Genomic DNA, 17,573 nt, shown 5'->3' with positions numbered 1-17,573 from the left:
CTACCACCCCATATCCATTTTAAATGAGTGCTTCTTATAGTTGTTTCATAAAATAAGAATTATTTAATTTTTCTGGGACCTCATAGAATGTATCTCACATGTTGCATCTCCCTGTAGTGTTTAGGAACTATTAATTTTGCTTGTAGAAGGGAAGTCAAATAGTATATAATGAAATATAATCCAAATATAAAATACTAAAATGTGATGTAAGCCTTTTAAATTCAATAGGAATGTTTATATATATATATGTATATACATATATGTGCTTACACATATACTTTTATATATAAATATACATGTATTTATATTTATATATACTTATACATATTCTTATGGCTATAAGGACACAATTTTAGAGATAGCGGGCTATCTGGTAAAGGAAATTCCTCTGTCAATAAAGGATGACCCCTTTTCTGAAATTTATAGTCTTAGAAAGTTTTCTGAGAAATTAAGTGATTTGCCGAATTTTGCACAGCCAGTATGTGTTAGAAGCTGGATTTGAACCATGGCTCAAAAATCAGCTTTATCCACTCTGTCATGTAGTCTCAACACTGAAGGAAAAAATTGCCTATACAGGATAATAATATCAATAAGTGAGTATTTTATATTAAAGGGGGAAAATAGCTATTTTGAGACTATATTTACCTTTGGGTAACCTTGACTATGTATGCCTAATTTTGAGAGGTGAAATTGCTAACTAAATGATCAGATATGGTATTTGTAGAAAAAGAAATTCCAATTAAGCACATGCTTTTGTTTTAGCAATATAAAAATATTTTATATGAGAGTAAGAATTTGTGTTTGTGCTGAAGAATAATGACAATATTTTAATCTCTATTCTTAGATTATGATTTATTCTTTCTTTTTTCTTTTCTATTTTTAATTTCAGTGCCCAGTTACCCTCCAGAGAATGTCCAAGCCATAGCTACATCACCAGAAACCATATCCATAACCTGGTCAACTCTTGCCAAAGAAGCCTTGAATGGAATTCTCCAAGGATTCAGAGTGATATACTGGGCTAATCTCTTGGATGGAGGTAAAAGAATGTGACTAGGATATAGAATATGTTGCAAAGAGAATTCATGTAATTTGAATAACAAGTCATGTTAAACAACAATCAACAAATATTTAAATAACTCATATAAAAGAGGCTGTTAAAATTCTATCTTGTGATCAAAGACTTCACCACACAACCATTACTTTTTTGCAATGAAAATGTTTTAAATTCTTAGTTTGACATTTTTTGCATGCTTGTCTTTCATTAAATGTTTGCATTTTTATATTGTTTAACTTTTTATATCAAAAATTTTCCCTTCTCTATCTCCCCCAGAGAGCCATGTAACAAATAATATTATTTAAAAAGAAGAAAATCAGCAAAATAATTCAATGTTGAAAAAATATGAAAAAATGTGCAACATGAGTGTTATAACTCATGGTCCTCCTGACTCTGCGAAGGGGTGGGGTAAAGACATACTCTTTGGAATCAGTATTATTCTTTATAAATTATTACATTCATTTTTTTAAATTTTTACCTCTGTCTTAGAGTGGATACTAGTTTGTTTCCAAGGCAGTAAGGGCCAGGCAATTGGGGTTAAGTGACTTGCTCAATGTCATCCTGCTAGGGAAAAGTCTGAGACCAAATTTGAATTCAGGATCTCCCATCTCTAACCTGACTTTCTATCCACTGAGCCACCTGGCTGCCACTAACATTCACTTTTGATTGTTTTCCGGTGGGTCTTTCTGTTTAGGTTTTTGCACTCTCACTATGTATATTGCTTCTTGATTCTGCTTAGCTCTGCATCAGTTCATGAAAATTCTGGGCAAGTCACAATTTTTTTATGTCTCAATTTCTGCATCTGCAAAGTAGAAATAACAATTGGACTTACATCCCATGCTTGTTTACAAATAAGATATTTGTAAAGAACTTTGAAAATCTTAAAGTGTTATATAAAATGGTATTTTTGTTATTATTGTTGAATTGCAAATGATTGACAGATATATGTACACGTTTATATAAATAAGAATTCTCCAAAATACTAACAATAAAAGAAAAACAAATCAAACCAATTCTGAAGTTTCATTTCTTGCATAGAAAATTGGGAAGGATGACAAAATATTAAGAGTTGTCAATATTTCAGAAGATATAGGAAAATAGGTGCATTAGTTCATTGTTGGTAGAACTGTGAATCAATATTACTATTTTAGAATTGTTAAACAATCATTACCTTCTTACTCTTTTGGGTTTTAGTTCTTCCAGTTTACTTTGATTCCCTTTATCCTGAGGTAATGTGATTACAATACTATCTGACATAGTGGTCTTTGTAACTATAGATTATATCCATTTTAGAAAATCTCTACCATTCCACTGGAATGTTTTTCATTGGGATACTCTTCTGCCACTAAATTAAGATTTCTTGCTTTCTTTTCTGATGTTTCTATTCCTTCCTGTGCTACTTTACTCATTCTTCTATAGGTCCTTTTCTCTTTTAAAAAATATAGGAATTATTTTCCCGTCATGTTAACCACTTATTAGGATGTATTACATATCCCCCTCCATCCATTTTTTTCTCCTTTCTCAAGATTCATGTGCCCTCCCATTCTGTATGCATATATATATATGTCTAAATAGATATATATACACACATACATATATTCATGTATTTGTTAGTCTTTCTGTCTCTCTGTCCCTTTATATCTCTATTGTATTTATTTAACTTCAACCTATAATTTCAACTGTGTAAAGAACTCTAGATATAAACACTATCCACCATGTAGTTCAGGAACTACTTTTGTTCCTCAATCCTAACTCACTGATTATGGCATTAGAGTCAAAATACTCTTTGTTCTTCTCAGAGGCAACATATTGCCTCTGAGAGGAACAAATTAATTATCCATTTTGGATAATTGGAATAATTAATCCATTATGACATCAAAGATGTCATAATGGATTAATTATTCCAATATATTCATATATATATATGAAAGATGTCATAATGGATTAATAGAACTTGGCAAACAATGAGATATTAATAGAACTTGGCAAACAATGAGATATTAGAAATAATGGAAACTAAGAAGTCAAGGATGACACTGAGACCATGACCCTGAGTGATGAGCAGAACAGTGGTATTCTTGTCAGTACTTGGGACGCTACAAAAAGGGAGGGTTTGGGAAGAAAAATAATTAATTCAGTTTGAGACATATTGAGTTTAAGATGTCTAATAGAGGCCAAATTCAAAATGTCTAATAAGATATGAAACTGGAAGTCAGGAGCAGTTAGGGCTGGATAAAGAAATGTGAGCATGATCACCTTACACATGATATTGAAATCACCTAGCAAAATAAGATAGAGGGAAAAGAGAAGAAGATCATCCAAGTATTCTATGATCATGTGACAATGTCTTCGTTACTATTTCTCACATAAAATATTCTACCTCCCAACAATGAACAATTTCAGTGGCTCTCCCTCATGTCCTGTAACTTCCTTCCTCTTCATATGTACCACCTGGATTCCATGACTTCCTTCAAGTCTCAGCAGAACATCCAGGCACTTAATAAATGCTAGTTGAATTGACTGTAGCAAAGTGGTATTATTTCAGGTTGCTTTTTAAAAAGTAATTTGTGATTTAGCAGGTTAACTTTGGGTTTTAATGTTTTATTTTTGCTTTTTCTTATTTATGACACTAAATAAATAGTATTTTATAATGTCTATATTTTTCCACTTTTGTTAACACTGCTAAAGTTATGAAATAACATGACAGGAAATAATATACACAATGATTAAATGGAAATGAAAAAGTCATATGCATAAGAAATCAAAAGTGAACATTGCAAAATTATAAAAACAAGCATGGGTCCAAAAGTGATACCCCATTCCCCCTTTGCAGAGATGGAAGTTTCAAAAATGTTTCACATTACACATATATTCAGACTTTTTAAAAGTATTGATCAGTTATGATTATTTTTTTCTTCTTTATTTTTTATCCCTTTAAAATACTATATATTATATGAGATGGCTCTCTAGGATGATGAGGAACAGGAATAGAAAAGGTGGTGACCTAAAAAGACACCAAATAAAAATTACTCTTAAAAATTTTAAATGTATTTATTTATTTGTTACGTTTAAATAGTCACTTAACTCCCTCACTCCCCTTTCCCCATTAGAGAAGACCATCATTTGATAAAATTTTATGTGTATGTATAAATTACATCTTACTTATTTCTGTTTATCAAATCTTTCTGTGGAGATGAACATACACGTGCCAATCTTCAGACAATGTTTCTGTTGCTCTATATAATATTCTCTAAGTTTTGCTCATTTCACTCTTCATAATTTCATGTAGGTCCTTCTATTCTTTTCCAAAATTATCCTGCTCATCATTTTTATGGCACAGTAGTATTTCATCACAATCATATATCACAACTTGTTTTAAAAGAAAAAGATGAATTTTGTGAATACCAGTTCCATTTGAAACCATAACTGTTCTTTGTCCACATTAGCAATTACAACCATAAAATATTACAGTATTGAAATCGTGTTTGTTAACACTCAACCTTGACTGCAATGTTCTATTTTTTATGTCTATTTTTCTGCCAGTTGTTCTGGCAATTAGTAAGTGGATTGTCTTTTCGAAATTGCTACATGGCATTCAACATTATCTAATGAATGTGCATTACCCCTTCCATGTAATTTAAGTGTGTGATAGGTGGATATATTCTCTACACAACTAGGCATTAAATACAAAGAAGGGCAAAAATAGTGTTGTCAGTAACAATAGCATGCCTGACAGTGTTTTTGTTTTTTTTTCCTCAGAGCTGGGAGAGATTAAAAATGTCACTACTACACAGCCTTCCCTGGAGCTAGATGGGCTAGAAAAATACACCAACTACAGCATTCAGGTGTTGGCATTTACCAGAGCTGGAGATGGAGTCAGAAGCGAACAAATATTCACTCGCACCAAAGAGGATGGTGAGGACTTTGAACTGCTGGATAGATAAATATGATGTGTGGTGCTTGAAGCACTCAGTACTTGTTTTAGAAACCAGAGGTCAAATGAGGCTCTTGCTAAGCTCATGTAATACAAACATGAGACTTCCTCCAGAAAAGGTGGAATAAGACAACTTCACTTCAATTTAGTGTATTATAACTTATTTTGCCTTCCCACAAACCTTCAGTTTCCCTCTCAAACATGACAGGGAAAATTCAGAACATTAACTTCCTGTTTGCTGTTTTTATTTACCTTGTTTCCCCACTTTGTCTTTATGATTTTATCTAACATTTACCATTAATTTTTTTTTAATTTTAAACCCTTAACTTCTGTGTATTGACTTATAGGTGGAAGATTGGTAAGGGTAGGCAATGGGGGTCAAGTGACTTGCCCAGGGTCACACAGCTGGGAATTGTCTGAGGCCAGATTTGAACCTAGGACCTCCTGTCTCTAGGCCTGGCTCTCAATCCACTGAGCGACCCAGCTGCCCCTACCATTAATTTTTAAAGGTTGCAATATTATGAGTTAGCTGATGAAAGATGAAGTTCTATAGATGAATATCCAGTACTACCAAATTCTGAGTTATTTTTTCTTTTATTATATGTCTTTAAAAAACATTTTTCCATATTATTTTTTTGGTAAGATAATCTATATTCAGTTAAAGGAAAAATCACACTTCTCTTCTTAATCCCTTAATTCGTAATGTTATTTTTATATTATTTCACTATTTCCAGAATGTATAAAAATCATATGTCCATCATTTTCTATATTTTTAAATAATGCCTTCATTAATGTTCTACTCTAAATTATAATCATAATATTAATATGTTCTTTCCTAAAAACAAAACTAAACTGAAAACACTTCCAGTACTGAGGTAAAAATAGGCTGTTATGACCAAATTAGTCTTTAATAGATCATTGGTACTTCTGTTTTGTAAATAATTTAGTGGATGTATGTTTACAAATGTATCTGATTTTGAATTGGAAAAATATCAAAATCATGTTTTTTTTTTCACTTTATGAAAAAAATAGTTACATTGACATGGATTTGCTATACTGTATTGATCCATGATACTTTTACATATTATATATGTGTGTGTGTGTATAAAGAAATTTTATTAGTTTTTAACATGCAAAAAAAAAGTAATGGCCAAAATATTTTCATAGGCCCATTAGAAAATCACAGAGTTAGAATGAATTCTACAGGTCCTATAATCTAACCAATACCTGAAAAAGAATACTTTCTACAGCATACTAACAATTGATCATTTATCTTCTTGAAAACCTCTAGGGAAGGGAAAGTCACTACATACAGAAACTATTATATAAAACTCTAATTGGTAGAATAGTTTTCCTTACCAGGAAAACTAAGGATTTGGATTTTCATGGCCCTGGGAAAAAGTCTACTTGAAAAATATGCACTAGTTCTCTGAGGACCAGTTATGTAAGGTTAAACTTATAGGTCATCTTTAGGAGATTATAAACAAGGTAACAAATCATTTTGACCACAACAAAGGATGAAGATTGACTTTGAAACATCAAAGAGTGATATGTGCTATATAGTGGAAGGAGCAATTACATCAATGAAATCACAGATCTTCTAAGGCCATGATGGTGATAGGCACAAGTGCCAAAGATGGCACACAGAGTGCTCTCTGTGGGCATGTGGTCACCTCCCCCCTCACCTCCACCAGAGTTTGTTACTAGAAAGGTTGAGGGACTCCAGCAGAGCTGTGCCCTTCCCCCTCTCCACTGCACCTGATGACATTTTTTCAGCTCCCTTGTCCCTCTGCCCTGCAGCCCAATGGGACTGCAGAGGAGCTAAAGTGGGCTTCTTACAGGCAGCAAACCTAGAGGAGAGCAGAACACCACTCCCCTCTCCCTCTCTATACTCCCTGAAGTCATTCCTCACTTCACCTGCCCCTCTGCCCAGCAGCCCAACGGAAGTGCTTCCTCCCTCCTCTGTGAGTGGTAAGGGTGAGAGGCATGGCACTTGGTCTGGGGGGGACGGCATGGCATTCAATCTAGGGGTGGGGTTCACAACCACTGTTCTAAGATATTAAAGTAATTTAGACAAGTGTTTATTATATGATCCTTGCTGTTATTATTACCTTTTTGTTGAAAACTCTCTCTATGTGCATATATAGGGCAGCTGGGTGGCTTGGTAGATTGAGAGCCAGAACTAGAGATGGGAGGTCATGGGTTCAAATCTATGTGTGTGTATATATATATATACATAAATATATGCATATATATAACTCTCAACTTATACAAAAAATGTTATTGCTGAATTAATGATAGTCATGAAAACTATCCATAAATGTTCATTGGTCCCGGAAACATAGGCTTATATGATAGAATTGATTATTTAAATTATTACCAGTATTTATCTCATTCTCTTATTTACATTATCATGTTTCTTAATTATATATTCATTGGAGAAATACAAATTCACAGATTCAAAGGTTGGTACAAAGTTGATTTATGAAGTAAATTTTGTCTAATTTGAAACATAATGTTATGGTTAATACTCATAAAAGTCAGTATCCTACTTCATCCTACTCATGTATTATTTGTGAATTTTGTATCTGTTATATTTTGTGGAGCTGAAAGGCTCTACAGTATTCTAACTTAGGTGCCCCATTATGACATGAGGTGCCCCAAAGATCTGAAAGATTATGTTAATAGTCTTTTCAAACTCTGAACAGGTTCCACTATAAGCTACTACGTACCAGCCAGCCAGAATGAACATTTCCATTGCCCTTTCAGTTAATTAGCCATTCAATTACTTAAAGACAACAGAATTCCATGGTTTAAAGTCATATATTTTTTTACTGATTGAAGTATTTTATTTTTTTAGAAAAATTTTCCATGGTTACATGATTCTTGTTTTACTTTCCCCTTCACCTCTGCATCACCACCCCCACATCCAATGCATATTTCCACTGGTTTTAACATGTGTAATCAATCAAGACTTATTTATACATTATTGATAGTTGCTTTGGTGTGGTTGTTTAAAGTTTACATCCCCATCCATGTCCGCACCAACAGATATGTTCAAGTGGTTGTTTTTCTTCTGTTTCCACTCCTGCAGTTCTTCCTCTGAATATGAGTAGTGTTCTTTTCTGTAAATCCCACAGAATTGTCCTGGATCATTACATTGCTGCCAGGACAGAAGTCCATTAGATTTAATTTTGCTACAGTGTATCAGTCTCTGAGTACAATGTTCTTCTGGCTCTACTCCTTTCACTCTGCATCAATTCCTGGAGATCTTTCCAGTTCACATGAAATTCCTCCAATTTATTATTCCTTTGAGCACAAAGTATTCCATCAACAGCATATACCACAGTTTGTTCAACCATTCCCCAATTGAAGAGCATACCCTTGTTTTACAATTTTTTGCCACCACAAAAAGCACGGCTATAAATATTTTTGTACAAGTCTGTTTATCTATGATCTCTTTAGGGTACAAACCTAGCAATGCTATGGCTGGCTCAAAGGGCAGGCAGTCTTTTAGAGCTCTTTGGCCATAGTTCCAAATTGCCATCCAGAATGCTTAGATCAGTTCACAACTCCACCAACAATGCATTCGTGTCCTAATTTTGCCACATCCCCTCCAACATTCATTACTCTCCCCTTCTTTCATTTTAGCCAATCTGCTAGTTGTGAGGTGGTACTTCAGTGTTGTTTTGATTTGCATTTCTCTAATTATTAGAGATTTAGAACACTTTCTCATGTGCTTATTGATAGTTTTGATTTCTTTATCTGAAAATTGCCTATTCATGTCCCTTGCCCATTTATCAATTAGGGAATGACTTGAAATTTTATACAATTGATTTAACTCCTTGTATATTTGAGTAATTAGACTTCTGTCAGAGTTTTTTGTTATAAAGATTTTTTCCCAGTTTGTTGTTTCCCCTTCAGATTTTGCTTCCGTTGTTTTTGTTTGTACAAAAACCTTTCAATTTAATATAATCAAAATTATTTATTTTACATTTTGTAACTTTTTCTAACTCTTACTTGGTTTTAAAATAGATCTGACAAGTACACTATTCTGTTTTGACTCTTTTTTATATTCAAGTCATTCACCCATTCTGAATTTATCTTGGTGTAGGGTGTGAGATGTTGATCTAAACCTAATCTCTCCCATATTGTTTTCCAATTTTCCCAACAGTTTTTGGCAAAGAGTGGATTTCTGTCCCAAAAGTTGGGCTCTATGGGCTTATCATACACTATCTTGTTGACATCACTTACCCCAAGACTATTCCACTGATCTTCCCTTCTGTCTCTTAGCCAGTACAATATCGTTTTGATGACCGCTGCTTTATAGTATAGTTTAATATCTGGTACTGCTGAGACACCTTCCTTCACATTTTTTTTCATTATTTCCCTTGATATTCTTGATCTATTATTCTTCCAAATGAACTATGTTATAGTTTTTTCTAATTGAGTAAAAAAGTGTTTCGGTAGTTTGATAGGTATGGAACTAAATAGGTAAATTAATTTGGGTAGAATGGTCATTTTTATTATGTTAGCTCATCCTACTCATGAGAAATCAATGTTTTTCCAATTGTTTAGATCTAGCTTTAATTGTTTGGAAAGTGTTTTGTATTTGTGTTCATATAATTCCTGTGTTTGTTTTGGTAGATAGATTCCTAAGTATTTTATATTGTCTAGAGTTTTAAATGATGTTTCTCTTTCTACCTCTTGCTGCTGTGGTGTGTTGGAAATATATAGAAATGCTGATGATTTATGTGCATTTATTTTGTATCCTGCAACTTTCCTAAAGTTGTTGATTATTGATATTAGATTTTTGGTTGATTCTCTAGGATTTCTTAGTAGACCATCATATCATCTGCAAAGAGTGATAGCTCAGTCTCCTCATTGCCTATTTTAATACCTTAGATTTCTTTTTCTTCTCTAATTGCTACTGCTAGTGTTTCTACTACAATGTTAAATAATAGAGGTGATACTGGGCATCCTTGTTTCATGCCTGATCTTATTGGGAAGGCTTCTAATTTATTGCCATTACATATAATGCTTGTTGATGGTTTTAGATATGTACTGTTTATTATTTTATGAAAGGTCCTTCTATTCCTATACTTTCTAGTATTTTCAATAGGAATGGGTATTGTATTTTGTCAAAGGCTTTTTCAGCATCAATTGAGATAATCATGTGGTTTTTGTTGGTTTGTCTGTTGATATGGTTAATCCTGTGAATGGTTTTCCTTATGTTCAACTATCCTTGCAATCCTGGTATAAATCCCAACTGATCAAAATGAATAACCCTCATGATCACTTGCTGGAGTCTTTTCACTAGTATTTGTGTTAAGATTTTCACATCTGTGTTCATTAAGGAGATTGGTCTGCAGTTTTCTTTCTCTGTTTTTGATCTACCTGGCTTTGTGATCAGTACCATATTTGTATCATAACAGAGTTTGGTAGAACTCCTTCATTGCTAATTATGTCAAATAGTTCGTATAATATTGGAATTAGTTGTTCTTTGAAGGTTTAATAGAATTCACTTGTGAATCCATCTGGTCTTGGGGATTTTTTCTAAGGGAGTCCTTTGATGGCTTGTTCAATTTCTTTTTCTGATATTGGATTATTTAAGTATTCTATATCTTCTACTGTTAATCTAGGTAATTTATATTTTTGTAAGTATTCAAAGATTGCCATATTTATTGCCATATAATTGGGCAAAATAATTTTTAATGATTGCCTCGATTTCCTCTTCATTAAAGGTGAGGTCTCCCTTTTCGTCTTTGATACTATCAATTTGGTTTTCTTCTTTCCTTTTTTTAATTATATTGATGAGTACTTTGTCAATTTTGTTTGTTTTTTCAAAGTACCAGTTCTAGTCTTATTTATTAACTCAATAGTTCTTTTACTTTCAATTTTATTGATTTCTCCTTTAATTTTTATAATCTCTAATTTGGTCTTTAACTGGGGATTTTTAATTTGTTCCTTTTCTAGTTTTTTAATTCGTATGCCCAGTTCATTGATCTTTGCCCTCTCTAATTTGCTAATACACACACTCAAGGGTATAAATTTCCCCCAGCTGCATCCCACAGAGATTGGTAGGATGTCTCATCATTGTCATTCTCTTCAATGAAATTATTGATTGTTTCTATGATTTCTCCTTTAACTAACTGGTTTTGAAGAATCATATTATTTAATTTCCAATTAGTTTTTGATTTGCCTGGCCATGTACCCTTACTAATTATTATTTTTATTGCATTATGATCTGAGAATATTACATTTATTATTTCTGCTCTTTTGCATTTGTTTGCAATGTTACTATGCCCAATTACATGGTCAATCTTTGTGAATGTACCATGTGCAGCTGAAAAGAAGGTGTATTCCTTTTTATCCCTATTTATTTTTTCTCCACATATCTATTAAATCTAATTTTTCTAGGATTTCATTCACCTCTCTTATCTCTTTCTTATTTATTTTTTTGTTTGATTTATCTAGATCTGAAAGAGGAATATTTAGATCTTCCACTAGTATAGTTTTACTATCTATTTCCTTCTTGAGCTCTGCCAGTTTCTCCTTTAGGTGCATACATGTTAAGTACTGTTATTTCCTCATTGTCTATACTGCCTTTCATCAGGATGTAATTACCTTCCCTGTCTCTCCTAATCAAATCTATTTTTACTTTGGCTTTGTCAGTAATCATGATCCCCACTCCTGCCTTCTTTTTCTCAGTTGAAGCCCAAAAGATTTTGCTCCAGCCATTGACCTTAAACCTGTGTATGTCCATTCGATTCGTATGTGTTTCTTGTAGACAACATATGATAGGATTTTGGTTTCTAATCCACTCTGCTATTTCCTTCTTTTTTATGGGTGAGTTCATCCCATTCCCATTCAGTTATAATTATCAGTTGTGTATTCCCCAACATTTTGGTATCCTCTCCTAATTCTACCCCTTCTTCTTATGCTATTTCTTTTTTAAACCAGTGGTTTGTTTTAGACCAGTCCCCTTTGACCCCTCCCTTGATTTACTTCCCTTTTACCCCCCTCCCTTATTATTCCCCTCTTTTTATTTTTAAGGCCTAATGAATTCCCTCCCCCCTCTCTTCCTCTCCCTTTTTTGACCTCCCCACTCCCCTGCTCCCATTGGTTAATCCCTTCTGACTTTCTCAATATTCTATATCCAATGGATAAAGCTACTCTTCTCTCTCAGGGTTAATTCCACTGAGAATGAGGTTTAAATATTACTTCTTAATGCTCTCTTCCTCTCCTTCTTGTAAAAGTATTCATCCCCTCCCCTTCCCATGCCCTCTTTGTGTGGTATAGAATATTCTACTTTTCTTATTCATTCAAGTTTGTCTTGGTGCCATCTACTATTCACCCACTTCTTCCCCCCCCCATCTCATCTTAGACCATTTAGTGTTCCAATCTCTCCCTATGAATAATTCTTCTAATTACTATAATAGTGAATATAGTTTTTGAAAATTACACATAACATTTTTCCATATAGGAATACAAATAATTTGATCTTATTAAAGCTCTTAAAGAAGCAAATTTAAAAATAAGAGTTTCTTTCCCCTGTTTCTTATTTACCTTTTCATGTTTCTCTTGGTTTTTGTGGTTGGATATTTATTTTTTTAAACCCATAATTTCTGTGTATTGACTCCTAGGTGGAAGAGTGGTAAGGGTGAGCAATGGGGGTCAAGTGACTTACCCAGAGTCACACAGCTGTGATTGGATATTTAACTTTCTATTTATCCCTGGTCTTTTCTGTGCAAATAAGGTGGAAATCTTCTATCTTGTTGAATGCCCATATTTTCCTCTGGAAGTATATAGTCAGTTTTGATGGGTAGGAGATTCTTGACTGTAGACCAAGTTCTCTTGCCTTTCTGAATATCATATTCCAAGTTTTGTGGTCTTTTAGTGTGGAGGCTGCCAGATCCTGTGTGATCCTGATTGGTGTTCCTTGATATCTGAATTGTCTCTTTCTGGCTTCTTGTAAAATTTTTTCTTCTACTTGGAAGCTCTTGAATTTGGCTATTATATTTCTGGGGGTTGTCTTTTCTGGGTCTAGTGTAGAGAGTGATCTATGGATCCTTTCAATGTCTATATTGCACTCTTGTTGTAGAACTTCAGGGCAATTTTGCTGAATAATTTCTTTTAGTATGGAGTCCAAATTTCTATTAATTTCTGCTTTTTCAGGAAGACCAATGATTCTCAGATTGTCTCTTCTATACCTGTTTTCTTGGTCTGCCACTTTCTCATTGAGATATTTCATGTTTCCTTCTATTTTATCAGTCTTTTGACTTTGTTTTATTTGTTCTTGCTGTCTTGAGAGATCATTAGCTTCTTATTGCTCAATTCTAGCCTTTAGGGACTGGTTTTCAGCTATAATCTTTTGATTTTCCTTTTCAATCTGGTCATTTCTGGTCTTCAATTTACTTGCCCCTCTTTCCAATTGTGCAATCCAATTCTGCCTTTTAAACTGTTATTTTCTTGCCAGATTTTGGTTTCTAATTTGCTTACCATTTCATTTGATTTTTGGGCATCTTTCTCCAATTGGGTGTTTCTGTCTTTTAACCTGTTAATTGCCTTTTGAGCTATTTCCTACTTCTCTTGCCAAATCTTTTCCATCTTTCTCATGATCTCAGATTTGAACTCTTCAAGAGCTTGTGACCAATTTTCTTTTTTGGGGGGGAAGGTTTGGATGTAATTACTTGTTTGTTCTCCTCTGCTGTTTGCTCTGTTGTCTTGATTTTTATCTGTGGAAAAGTTGTGGAGTGTTAAAGATTTCTTCTTGATTTTTCTCTTTTGGGGTTCTTGTGACTGGCTTGCCATTATTATTATTTCTTTCTCAGTCAGAAGTCTGAGTGAGGCAGACAGGCTCTCTGCCTATGGAGCTATGGAGCAGTTTTTGCCTGAGTCACTGTGCTGTGCACCCTCTCAGCTTTATCCTTAGGCCCAGGGTCAGTCTGTGCTCTTTAGGCTCCTGAGGTCTCAAGTATAGTTGTTCTCAGGGTCATGCCTCCTGGTGGTCCCCTTGCTTGCTCCTCTGCCCAAAGCTCCTTTAACAGTCTCAGAGCACTGCTTCCACAGTCATGCACCCCTCTGCACTGGGTCCCCACCCAAGATCTGTGACTGTGCTCAGAATCTGTGTCTGCTCCTGCGTCTGAGCCTGCACTTAAGGTCTGTGTTCTAAGTCCGTTTCTTTAGCCTCTTGGGGTCTTAATTCTTGCTTCTCTCAGGAGCAGGCCCTGGTGATCCCAGGTAGCTGCCAAGAAGTAATGAATGCCCCAAACTTGTTCTAACTCTTGTACACTGGCTTTGGCACTGTAGGTAGTGTGGAGTAGACGGGGTTGCTCAGCTAGCATTTTAGTGAGAGCTATTTCACCCCCTTATAGCATGGAAATGCCCTGATCCCACATACTTTCAATGCTGCACCATGTTGTGGGGTCACTTCATTTGTCTGGGTTTGTTTTAATGTCCTCTTGAGGAGTCCTATATGTGTGGGTTAAGGAGGGGTTAAAAAGCTGCTTTTTATTCTGCCACCATCTTAACCCAGAAGTCAGTTGTCTAAAGTCATATAATATCACAAAAATAAAAAAATATCACCAAAAGATTATCTTAAAACCAGTTTGAGGCAAATTAGCTGTCTAGTGGATAGAATACTGGATTTAGAATCAACAAGTGCCAAGTTCAAATTTTATCTTACACAAATCACTTAGCCTCACTTAGCCTCATTTTCTTTTATAAAATGGAGATAATAGCACATAATGATCTCATGATTTCAAGGAGTTGTGAGGATAAAATGACATAATATATGTCAACCTTATTGCAAACTTTCAAGTACTATATAAATACTAGAAGTGGTTGTGAAATTTTTTATTAAATTAATGAAATCCTAGTCTGAACATTTATTTCCTTAATATAGATAAGCAATTTGCTTGGAAATTATGGTCTTAATAAATTGCCTAGAGTACTAAGAGGTCCTTTGACCTTACCTCTTAGAACTCTAGGCAATTTACTAAGACCATATGTTTACACATCTACTGTGTGTCAGTGGTAAGACTTGAACCTATTTCTTCCTTGTTCAAGACCAACTTCCTCTTCAATGTGCAACACTGCCAATCACCATAAAAATATGGTATTCAAAAAAGAAAAAAGTATGTAAGGGATATTCCAGTGAGATGTTTAAGCTTATTAAAGAATGATATGAGTTCTCAAAGAAAATCAAGGCAGTATTCTTCTTCACTTTTACACCCCGGTCATTATGGATTTTCAGTGCCTGCCAAAGAAATAAGTATTGTAAAATGGAAATTTGGCCAGTAAATAAGGTTGATGATCTTCAAATCTTGACTTTATGACTCTTCCCAGGCACAGAGATCAAGATGGCTCTCTCTGTCCTGAGCCTCTTTAAAACTCCATCTGACTGCTAGATTTTATCAACGAATTTACTAAAGATGCTAATTGAGTTAGGTAAAGAAGGAGGGCTAGGAAAAGTCCCTTTCACTAATAACTATCTACCTTTACCAGAACCCACTGATCCTCATGGATCGCTTTGGTGTCCAACAAGTTTGAACCTACTCTGACTCCCTCTCTACCTCTGTTTCCCAAAACTTCCCTGATTCTATCTACTTATCACTAAAGCCACTCCAAAACAGGTTTGATTGAGGAATAGAATAAGTTGCTGGATCAAGGAAGCAAGCCCTAACAGGCTGGGTTGCTCTAGACAAAGGCTATGCCTATGGAGGCAGTCTCTCAAATCACTTCACTCAAGATGAGTTTCTTCTCCAGGTAAATCACACAGTTATTATATAAAATCAGGCACTGCTGGCAAGGCTCTCTTACACAGGATAGGAGACAAAATAACTGGATAAGACACTTCCCATCAGGATTAGAAGGTCACCAGAAAGTCCAGGAGCTCAGTACTCAAGCCCTGCTCCTCCGGGTCTCCCCCTTAAGGCTGTCCCAGAGTTCTAAGTGTGGAGAGTAAAATTAATATGGAAAATACTAAATATTATATTTATAAATATTTTGTTAATAATAAACTAACAACAGAGACTAACTAAAAGGTACTAACCAGCTCACTCCCAGGAACCAAAAGAGAAAGAGGGAGGAATTACAGCCAACTATAAAACAATAACGCAAATGTGGAGGTGCAGGAGAGATTAAAGGGAATTCTGGGAAATATTAAAGACTTATGGGGGATGCAGTCCACGGTTCAAAATCTCCATTTATACATAAGCCAAAATGCCAGTTTCTCATCCGGCCTTCTCTCAACATTCCATTCCATGTATATTCTTATATTTCTATCTCTTTGCATTTTCCCATTCCTCAGTCCTTCCCTTTCACAAAATGGAACCCACTGGGTTTCCATTATGTGAACCCAAATACTTATCTTAATTATAATTAATTCCTTATACTATAATCTAACTCCCCCAAAACAACAAACCACCCCTACTGTTTCTATGCTATGTCCTATCTTAACTATTCCTAATATTTCATGTCAACCCAGGAAAGAAACAGTAAGGGTAGGGTTTACAAAATTATTACAAAGTTTCAATACAACACAACACTTGCAAAGTTCAAACAATACAACAAATATGAATATATGCTATCACTACAACAACTTCAAACTCTAACACTAAAATAAATATTTCTAAATCAATTTTCCATCAGACTTTTATAATACTAAGTTAATACACCAACCATTCTATCTCTTACCAATAGAATACTAGAAAACATTCAAAAATTTTTTCTAATAAACACAATTTTTGCCTCAGCTTTTACACCAAATACAATTTAAATTAAAAAAAAACTTCTGCAACTGCAGTTTAAACTTTATCTGAAAAATTCAAACACCATTACCCTGTTGAATAGATTTACTCTATAATAAAGAGGAACATATTATCAGTTATTGCCAATCTATTCCCTGGTGTTACTTCATTGCATGATAAAAGAGTTAAAGACACTGAAAATAAGTGGATGTCACAAAAGTTTTCTTAGAGAAGCAAATAAGGGAGTTGTTGGAGTTGGTTTCATCATGTGCTCAAAAGTTACAAAAAAGCATCACCTTATGGAAAACTTAATGATTTCACTTTGGAGACCTTGTGATGAAATAGGGGAAATAAAACCATGAAGATATTTAAAATGTATATGACCATACCTAGCATGAAGAAATAAAGAATTAATTGAAGCATTTTACAAGGCTCACAAAACAAATCAACCTAAAAATTGATACTTGGTGACTTTAATGCCAATGTTGCCCATGGCTCAAGGTCTACTGAAGACTCTGGACACACAGAGAGACCAGACAAAATTCTTGAACATGACCAAAATACTTAGTTTCTCTCTTATTTATTGTCCCTACATTTGGTTAGTCCACAAAGATTCTGAATGTAATTTTGATATAATTTCTTTCTAACTTTTCTGTATGTGAATGAAAGTAGTGCCCAACTCCTATATAAGTATGCCAAGTAATAAATAAATTCACAGTATGGAACAGCTTTGATTTCTCCCCACAATCCCCAGAAGAGGAGGAGGAGAAGAAGTAGGAGGAGAGAGAGAGAGAGAGAGAGAGAGAGAGAGAGAGAGAGAGAGAGAGATCCA

At 34.4% G+C, this 17,573-nt stretch overlaps 1 protein-coding gene across 1 annotated transcript in view; it reads left to right on the top strand.

The window, feature by feature from the left end:
- Positions 1 to 17,573, top strand: part of DSCAM (DS cell adhesion molecule) — a 607,061-nt gene that overhangs the window by 402,893 nt on the left and 186,595 nt on the right. Inside the window, exons 16-17 of the mRNA XM_044669244.1 lie at positions 890 to 1,036; positions 4,814 to 4,969. Coding sequence (XP_044525179.1) covers positions 890 to 1,036; positions 4,814 to 4,969 — 303 coding nt within the window. The remainder of the gene's footprint in view (positions 1 to 889; positions 1,037 to 4,813; positions 4,970 to 17,573) is intronic.

This window comes from Gracilinanus agilis, chromosome 3, assembly GCF_016433145.1.
Source record: "Gracilinanus agilis isolate LMUSP501 chromosome 3, AgileGrace, whole genome shotgun sequence".
NCBI classification, from domain to species: Eukaryota; Metazoa; Chordata; class Mammalia; order Didelphimorphia; family Didelphidae; genus Gracilinanus; species Gracilinanus agilis.
This window is presented reverse-complemented; position numbering and strand designations above follow the sequence as displayed.